At 40.6% G+C, this 9680-nt stretch overlaps 1 protein-coding gene across 1 annotated transcript; it reads left to right on the top strand.

Annotated features, from left to right (window-relative positions):
- Window positions 1-5546: 5546 nt before the first annotated feature.
- On the top strand, window positions 5547-9435 carry LOC131288453 (uncharacterized). The gene is made up of 5 exons (XM_058317586.1): window positions 5547-5651; window positions 7683-7770; window positions 7860-7945; window positions 9054-9221; window positions 9349-9435. The coding sequence occupies exons 1-5, from the start codon at window positions 5547-5549 to the stop codon at window positions 9433-9435; spliced, it is 534 nt and encodes a 177-aa protein (XP_058173569.1).
- Window positions 9436-9680: the final 245 nt, after the last annotated feature.

Below are 9680 nucleotides of genomic sequence, written 5' to 3'. Positions count from 1 at the left end.
CGGGATGGCACGCGAGGTTGGGAAGCTAGCGAGCACAGATGGAATTTCGGACATAAAACTAACTGAAGAAAAACTGGGTAAAAACGGCGCGATTACAATCAGCTGTCAGTTTTCTCACGGGTTGAGATAAAAGTTACCAAATATGCTGGATGGAACTGGGTGGGAGAAATGGCGGGTGTACAATGAAAAAAGGGGCTCTCGCTTCTCAGTTGGGTTTTAGTGAAAGGGATAGAGTTCGAAAACAACGCTGATATATCCCGGTAGGAAGAAAGGCAACCAAAACGAGACAAAAATACATAAAACAACGGACCACATGGGAACGAACACGATTCATGCATATTTTAATGTTTAATTCAATGTTAGGAAACTCTCACTATCTTGCGAAGCGGTTTTTATATTCGACATCGCTGCATTCAACAACGTTTCAACACAAATGAACTAGAGCAGTTTCGATGTGCAGAACATGCTACTTGAATTTGGTTTTGATTCAATTGTTGTTCTTATCCAATAGTCCAATTTGACAGTGACTAAGTGGCCGAAAACCTCCAACTTTTATTCAATTCTAATTGGGTTTCTTCTATATTTTTCTGGCAGTGAAAAGTGTGTCAATGTATCATTTTATCAGATTTTCATCCCCTTTGTGTCACTCTTGGAAGGGTCGTAATCCTAAAAATATGTACTTAAAAACAGACCCTTCCCCCTGAGTCAGTAAAAACCATTTATCATTTCTTATCCCACTGGTATCCCACCATTAAGGTACGAATCGTAATTTACCACCTCATTTGAATGTCTCGTTCATTAAAACCTTCAAAATACTTTATGAGACTCCTTCATTTGTCTTCCTGTACCCAAATTTTGTAATAAATTGCTTGTTAAATTGCACTTTGTTATAAAACATTACGTAGTCTCGGTCGTTGTGGAAAATACAGCTTACGGCTAATTGAAACAACGGGTTTTGTCACATTCTTCCAAGAAATTAATGATCGAACTCATCTCATGCACTTGAACTCATTCGATATAAAAGATACCTGCATGTCATTTGAACGAAAATCTGATAAGGCCATGCTAAGATTGCACAACTACTTGCTAATTGAATCATAACATGACACATGCAACATTCATTCAATTCCGTTTACTATCGAGTCCCCACGAAAAATTATAGCTTTTGTTCAGAGTTAGTAAAATACACCAATAACGAGAAAACATTATTAATTAAAACATACTAATGTCTCTGTATTGCTTCCCATTTCCATATTTTTTCCTATATGGTTGAAAACATTCACCTATTAATTTATGCCGTAATTCTTCTTCTTCTTCTTTTTCTTGGCGTAACGACCTCTTGGTCATGCCTGCCCGTTAAGGGCTTACGAAACTTGTTTCCCTGTTGTACGTGGATAGTCAGTCCTCTCGAACAGGGGAGGATCCGGTCTCGGTTGGGATTCGAACCCACGCCGTAATTCAATAAACGAATAACACAAAAACTGTTCCAAAAACCTTTCCAACAAGCATATCACTTTGATTCTCCCTCTTGCTTCTACCATTTGCCATCACATTTGAGCCGAACTTTTACTACAACTTTTACAAATCCCAACTTGTCCCATTTGGGAGGTACCAGGCGCAAACTGGTGGCTGTGTATATGAGCTAGGGTCTAGGAAATACTCGTTTCCGGTACCGTATTTCTTCTTCTGAAATAATCGAATTAATAATAGAATCGGACGCTAGGGGCCAAGTTTCAGCCTCGCAGAATGTCGTCCAACAAGAAAACAGCATGGATGCCTAGCAAACCTCCGTAGCGCTTCATTGGAAAAGCAGGTCACGTTCACGAAACAAATGATCCGCTTTAAGGTAATCTTTGTGTACACAAGATGGGGCAGTTTCCATAGCATTCATTTCTGAACCGTACCAACGAGAACGTACCTACCCAACAGCTTGTCGGGATGGTAGCTAAAGTCTATTTCTCTTTGGCAAGAACCTACTAAAAGCCTCTATATACGAGAACGTATACAAGCATTTCTACAGCTGACGCGTGACTGACACGTAATAGAAGGTGATTATGTACATCACCGTTAGCCAGCTGGGGCCAGGGTGGCTATACTCTACCAAACTTACGAGATGCTCATGAATGACTCTGAGCCTACATGGAAGTGACCTTTTTCCCACCTTTAACCTCCACCTCTGAATTTGCGATTCCTTTTAAAATGTTCATGCAATATTAAGCTACGTTGTTTCACCAACTCAAAACTAACGGCTCGCCTCAAACACCAAGGACAACGAACTAAAACGAACTTCAACTCTTGAGTATCTCATCCACACGAGAGGGCAGGGGATAAAAATAGCAAACATAAATATTCCTCACTTTCTAACGTCAAGTCCTTCACCATCGCTTGGCGAAAGAGGATCTTTCAAAGGCTTTCCCAACGTCAGTCGCAGTCGAGACTAAACAAAACCAGGGAGGGTATTTTCCGTCTGCTCTATCAGCTTTTTTCTTTTTTTGACTGTTTCTTACTACCTTTAAATTGTTTCCTCCGCTGAAGAAAATTCATTTCGCGGTTGCCAAGTGATTAAACCTGCAAACAGCTGGCGGAGCGTGAGTTTACATTCTTGCCTCGTGAATTTTGACACGCACACACACACACACTGTGGAGGCTTTTGGCTAACTGTCGGCATTTGCGTCGGTGTGTAACATGATGCGGTAGTCTTCTTTTTCGCATATTCCTAGAGGATTTTCTCTCATGATGGAGGCGCCTGGTCCTTTTCGCTGAGGGCTTCGGTGGCGTTGTGTATTGGTAATGATTGTGCCTTAGCCTCATACAATAAATGTTGAAATTTTAATTTGGAGCCTGTAAGACATCAATACAAAAACCTTCCGCGTTTTGTGGTACTGTTTTTTTTCTTCAACAAGCGCTCTTTGTGCTTCGGTTGAGTGAAACCATCAAAAAGTTGATGTACGTTCTTTTTTAAGGAAGAAAATCATTATATAACGGATCTCAATATACTGAAAATAGCATTAATCTGTGAAAAAAAATATTGATAGATCAACATAAGATCGAAGTGACTTATAATTTTACCTATTAAGGACAGTTTTCATTGTTATTAATTGATAATCCAATCTATTAACGATAAATCCAAGCGCAATTAATAATGATATTTCATAGCATAAACACATTTTAAAGGAGCTGTAGCGCCGTTTAGAAAATCGACCCAAGAGTGCAGAGGCTCACCACATTGACATTCATATTCGAATCTCAACTGGGCCCGGACCCTACCCTGATCTGACTATCCACGTACACAAAAGGAATAAGTCTAGCAAGCGCTTCACCAGCAGGCAGGACCAAGCCGGTCGCTAAGGCAAGAACAAGAAGAATTGTGTTTTAGGATTCCAATTTTCCATAATTTAGAATAGTTTTATTTGCAGCTCAAATTAATTTATTTTATTAAAATGCTCAACCAAACAAGGATCTCAAGCATGAATCGTGAATGGAATCTGTTGTATTCATTGGTTGTGTGCCCAAAGATATTTAAGCTCAACTCATGCAGGATTCACATAAACTACGCACACACAAAACTTGTAACTCAATCAACCTTATTACCTCATGATTGCAGAAAAAATTGTTACCATGCCGGAGAAAACGTTTTCGAGTAACTTTACCCATTTGGTTGGCGTAGGCCATTTTGGCCTGTCAGCACAGTCCTACGCCAACCTTCGAGACCCCGTGACCGTTTTCCTATCAATCTGGAGCTGGTGTAAGTTTCCGAATGGATTTTCCACCTCGCTTCCTAAGTAATATTGCGTCAGCGAGACCTTTTACACTCAAGCCATCATCGTACCTTTTCCGTGACCGCTTCCCTTTCTACTCCAAAAACTAACAAGAAAGGACGAATTTAATCAATTATTATAATTTTATTCCTCCCAATGTTGGTTGCCCTCCTTCTTCCGAACTCTTGCACCAGTTGTGCTGACGGTAAACTTTCCCACAGACATATTACAGTTTCGAGATTTGTTTCGTTTGTTTGACCTAGGTTTTATCTGGAATATTTTTCTTTTTGGTTTCTCTTTTCTTTTCAACCGGGATAGTTCATGCTGGATGAAAATATGTGTTACGAATTTTACAACAATTTCTCACTTCTTTCTTCACGCTCTTTCTCATTTCAGTGTCATATTTCCTTCAACGGCGCTAAAAAGATTTGCAAAAAAAAGTCTCCAACCTTGCATTGCAATATTTGCAACTTGTCCAATGTGCGCGAATAATGATAGCTCTTCTCTTGTTTGGTGCTGAAAAAAATCTTGCTTCAAAGTGAAAAGTTCAACCTTTGAGCACTTTCCTGATTCAAACCAACATTGGTCATGAAAAGAAAAAATGTCAATCCATTGAAAGAGCGTACAAAACGAGTATTGTAGAAAACGTGCATACACTTTTCTTCAATAAATGCACCAGCTGGCGGAACGAAAAGGAGAAGAACCACCGTTACAGAACCGTAACATCCGTATGGAGCTCCAACTGGCGGAAATAATAAAATGGAAACCACGGCAAAAGACTGCAAACTGACAGATAATAAAGCCTCGCTGTAACAGTGTTTGCAACTGAGATGTCCTTTATAGTGCTAACATTCCGAGTTTGAGCAGGCAAACGTAAAAAGGCTTCAACAAACCAGGACCAAAGTTTGCTGCTCCCCTTACCACAGGGTTGTGCAAGCCTTGCTGAGTGAAAAAAAGGGAAAAAGAAATCCTCCGGAACACCCTCGACGTGCCGACAGAACCGGAAACAAGTCGGCTCGAAACTCTTTCGTCGGCAACCGGGCTCAGTCGCAGCAAACTAGATGGAAACAAGTTACTTTCAGCGCTGCTTGGCTTTGTTTGCATTTCTTCGGCTGGAACTCTCCCACTGTTTGTCGGCAGCACTTGCTTTGGGAAAATTATTTTATTTGTTTTGTATTTTATTAATGTGTATTTGCTTTCCACTTCTCTCCGGCAGAGTCGGCAAACAGGGCATTCAAAAGTACGGCTCCGGGCAAACCGTGAACGCTGAACGGCAAAACGGAAGCAAATAGTTTATTGTTCACCGGAAACCCCGCTGCTGCGTGAACCATTGTAGTGTTTAAGGCCTCTTCGGGTGCAAAAACTGAGCAAAGGAATGCTCAACTAGCTGGTCGATACGGAAAGAAAGTGTGAAGAACTAACATGAACAAAATAATTAAGTGAAATGTTTTCCCTGCCGGACGAGGGAAATCTCTCCGGTTCTGGTGGATACGAACCGGACTTTGGTATTTGCAATCAACGCTACAATGTAGCCGGACTGCTTTAGCAGTCAGCCATCGAACGAGAATCGGTGCTTCCAGCATTAAGTGGTCAAGATACGTGGTACTCTGTCTTATAGCTTTATCGCGTCCGTGAACCGGGAAGAGTGGCACTCCGAAGAACGCAATCAGCTTTTAAAAGCATCGCCGTTGCGCCAACAAAACCCCGGAATAGTACAAAACGTGTTTTAAGTGCTTCACATCGCGAAGGAACGAGTGCACCAAAGCTCGGACCCAACGCTGCCAGCCAATGAAGTCTACCATCCTGTATCCGTACGGTCCGCTGCGAGCTAATGGCTGTTGCCGGATGCTGCACGCCAAGCATTTGGCGCTTACCAGCGCCATCTACACCCTGGTAAGTGCGGAAGCCAGAGTTTTTTCCTTCCAGTGTTTCCCCCTCCTCGCTGCAACTAATTAAGCTCAAATGTACATTTCCCGGCAAGCGAAACTTTGTCGTCGGCGTAAAAAGCATAAGGTAGTTGTTGGAGGCCTAGTTACAGTTCGGAAGAAAACTTTAGCGAACTGACTCATTCCCCAAATGGGAATGCTGCAGCTGTTGATGTGCACTTCCGGTTGCTCGCGGAATGGTTCTGGCTTATGGAATGGTGGATTATTTCACAATAAAAGTATGCATGCTGTAGGAAGCGCTCAGCCGTATTCCACTAATTACCACCCTAATGGTTTACCACTCCACTCAAGTGGGTACATTTAGCGTCTTTCCTCTAAATGAAGCGCACAGAATATTTTTAAAACTGGCTTTTCTTTTTTGTCTTGGATTGCAAATAAAACAGGTTGGATTGCAACTTTAACACTAGAATCGAAAATGCAATTTTCGACTTTAATATCTCAAAAACGGCTAAATTTTTTCACAAAAAAAAATTTTTACTCAAAATTCTAAGCTACAACTAAAATAAAAATTTCTGATATGTCTATGCAACCGGCTCTGACAACCAACTTGACTATCCCTAGAATGCTTTTTAGGAATCATTTTGACCCCTATTTTTAAAACGCTATAACTTTATTATTGTTAAAGAATTGTCAGTTCCGTAAACTGTTACTTTTTAGTATACTTGTTGACTATATTTAGACGTTTTTGGTTTTTATGCACTTCTTCATCGTTCCGTTAGCTCGGTGTGAAATAAACACAGTTTTTTCAGCTTCTATGTAATCCATATCCATAATGTAAATCATGTGTAAAGTTAGAATGTTGAGGAACATTTCAAAACTAAAATCATATTTTTGTAATTACAAATGACGCTATATATCCCGCATAACGCTTAGAAATATTCACATACAAAATAACGGATTAAAGCACAGGACGGAAACAAATATTTTAAAGGGTGAAATTATATTTTAAAGGTAGCCTTTATATATAAGCACTATAGCACACTTTTTCTGAATCTACATAATATATTTTGAAAAAAAATTTAAAAGGATTAAAATGCTATTTACATCGATCTTTTTCACTTTACACCGAGCAAACGGAATGATGAAGAGGTACATAAAAAAATTAAAAATGCCAAAAGAAAGTCAACAAATGTACTAAAATTTAACAGTTTACGGATTTGAAATATGTGGCAAAATAGTGAATTTATAACTTTTTAAAAATAGGGGTCAAAATTACCCCTAAAAACCATTCGGACAAAATGCTATAGCAATGTATTCTAGTGTTAAAACTGGATTGGATTTTAATTAGACGAAGTCTGCAAAAATTGCACGTTAACTTATAGCTTAAACCGAAGTCCTACAAACTGAAGCAAAAATAGTAAGCAGGAATCCATTCAGAGCTCGATTGATGCGAACCAATCATGAGAAAATAATTGATTTGAAAAAGTTTTCATAGTCTGATGTGGCTACTATTAATTTTATTTATTCGGCTTTAACACTATCGTATTGTGATTAAATCACGCGCAACAGTACCTCAAACACACACAAACAGTACCACAAACAAATTTACGTGTGTATTCAGGAAGTTAAGTTACCAGAAAAACCATACCCAAACAGAAACGATTTTGGAACCATATGGTTGTTGAAACCAAATCCCGCCAGAAACCGAGTAAGCTCAATAACATCGCTACCGAAACCGTTCCATTCTCACCCTAATCTGCTTTTCCGAACCACTCGTGCTCGGAATTGATGGAGAATGATTGAGTGCGAATTAAAGCCCCATCGGTGTCGATCGATAATACGGGAGATTAGGTAAATTGCATTCGACATCAACACCGATACGTAACGTTCGCCGAAACGAATGCAAACGTTCCGTAACAGGGATTCCCACCGTTTACCACAACATCGCCGTTTCAGAAGCTTCTGTCCTTCGGGGAGTGTGGCAGCAGGCGTTGAGTAATCATCTTAACGTTCTCTACCTTCACCCACCTTTTTTCAGAACATCTCCATCCTGGTTGTGCTGCTCTACTCGTGGCGGATAAGCGTGAACGTGAAAAAGTACAGCGACCTGGAGGATGTCTACTATGGTAAGTGTCCCGTGCGTTTAGCTAATTTTTCTTACACGCCATGCTCACTTGCACTTTTTCCCGTCTGTTTCTCGGTGCCGGTGTCGCAGGTGTTCAAATAGCCTACTTTGCTATCATCGGAACGCAATGCTCGATGATACTGCTCAGCGTAGTGCTTATTTTCGGAATCTATCGGGTACGTATAGGGGCGGTACTTCGAGAGTGATTCTGAAATCACGCAGTGTAGTGCACTAAAACCTAAATCCTACACAGTTCAAAACTAAAGTTCAAATATCTCTAAAAAGGCTCAATATTTTTTCAAAATAAAACGTTCCTCGTTAAGGCGAAAGTTTCATTAAAAACCAGTCCCAAAAATCAACGAGTGCTCTTTCAATGCGATACAGCATCATTGATTTTGAAAATTTTTCGAATCCGTAAACGGCTCTTTTTAGAATTGTTACTACATTTATATCCTATCTTTTGGTTGTTTCTATGTTTTATGCACCAATTCTTTTCACAGCTTGTTTTGTGTAAAAGTAAAAGGAGAAAGTCGTGTTAGACATATTTGATAATATTTTATCTTTTATATTTTTCCAAGAAGACACATTTTTTTCTAAAAAGATAAAAAGGTGTGTCTAACGAAACAAGTACAAAACCACACGTATCATATTTTTAAGGATGGAAAATAACTCCATAAACTGATCTTACATTTCAAAAGTAACGCTAATTTCCTTTTCCTAGTTATGAAACATTCAAAAGCCTCGATTTGTGCCACCATTTGCCATCGTAAAACCATGAAACTATATTTTAAATATTGTTTTATGTAATAGCTATTATAACGCACTGAAATTTAACATTTTCTTTTAAAAATATACAAGTTGAAACAATTTTGACGCCATGGTTTTTCCATCCCTCCACGGAATGGTGGAGAGCAGCATCGAAAAAAGCAACCACAAATATACTAAAAAGAAGGCTTTCATGGATTTACAAAATCTTCAAAATAAGGATAAAATTCTGAAGCAATGTATTTTGGTATAGTAGTCTAGATTTTTCGCTTTTCTATATACTGTTCTCATCTGGAAGGGCACATAAATTTTCTTAAGTTCCAAACTTAAGTATTTATGTTTGAAATACAAACTTTAGATTAAAAGTTACTTATTGTAACTAGCAACTTTGTTTTCATACTTATTGTAAACATAAGGAACCAAAATTTGTGTGCAGTTCGCAGTATTATCAAGAGTATGCAAAAGGTCAGGAGCTTTACGAAGTAAAGTTTAAACGAATGCTCCACTCCTCCGCAATAGGAAAACATCGGCCTGGTAGTGCCCTGGATAATCGGATTTATCACCTTCATGGCGCTGGAGGCGGTGGCGATGGTGTACTCGAACGTCCTGCGGGATCACGTGAACCGCCAGTTCGACTCGCTCTGCAAGGCGGAGGTGGCGTTCTTTGTGTCACGCGCAATCATCAATGTAAGTACGGGTTGGTGTTTTCCTCGGCTGCCCACGCCGTGGACACGTTTTGGACATTTAATTTTCCCTGCTCTGTCTTTTGTTGCCATTCTTATTTGCTTTTCGAAACTCCTTCGACTGGCGACAGATACTGGCGATGTGGGCCGTGACACGCTTCTACAATCTGCTGCGCGCGGGCGTCACCTGGAAGGGCCCGGAGCTGATCGAGCTATGACACAACTCGAACGAGACGGAGAAGACACTCGCCTCGTTCCGCGATGAGACGCACTTGATCGTGCGCATCCCGGGGCCGGACGCGGACCTGCTGGACGTGAGCCGCGGATTCACTCGGGGCCGTCGGCGACCCGAAGACGCCGACCAGGGGCACGTCAACGGAGGCGACGGCGAGGTGGACGACGAGGAAGAGGAGGACGACGCCGACGGGGTGACGACGGACACGGACGACAATATGATCGGTGG

The sequence above is a fragment of the Anopheles ziemanni genome, chromosome 3 (assembly GCF_943734765.1).
Source record: "Anopheles ziemanni chromosome 3, idAnoZiCoDA_A2_x.2, whole genome shotgun sequence".
NCBI lineage: Eukaryota > Metazoa > Arthropoda > Insecta > Diptera > Culicidae > Anopheles > Anopheles ziemanni.
The sequence above is the reverse complement of the archived record's forward strand: the minus strand, read 5'-3'. Positions and strand labels throughout refer to the sequence as shown.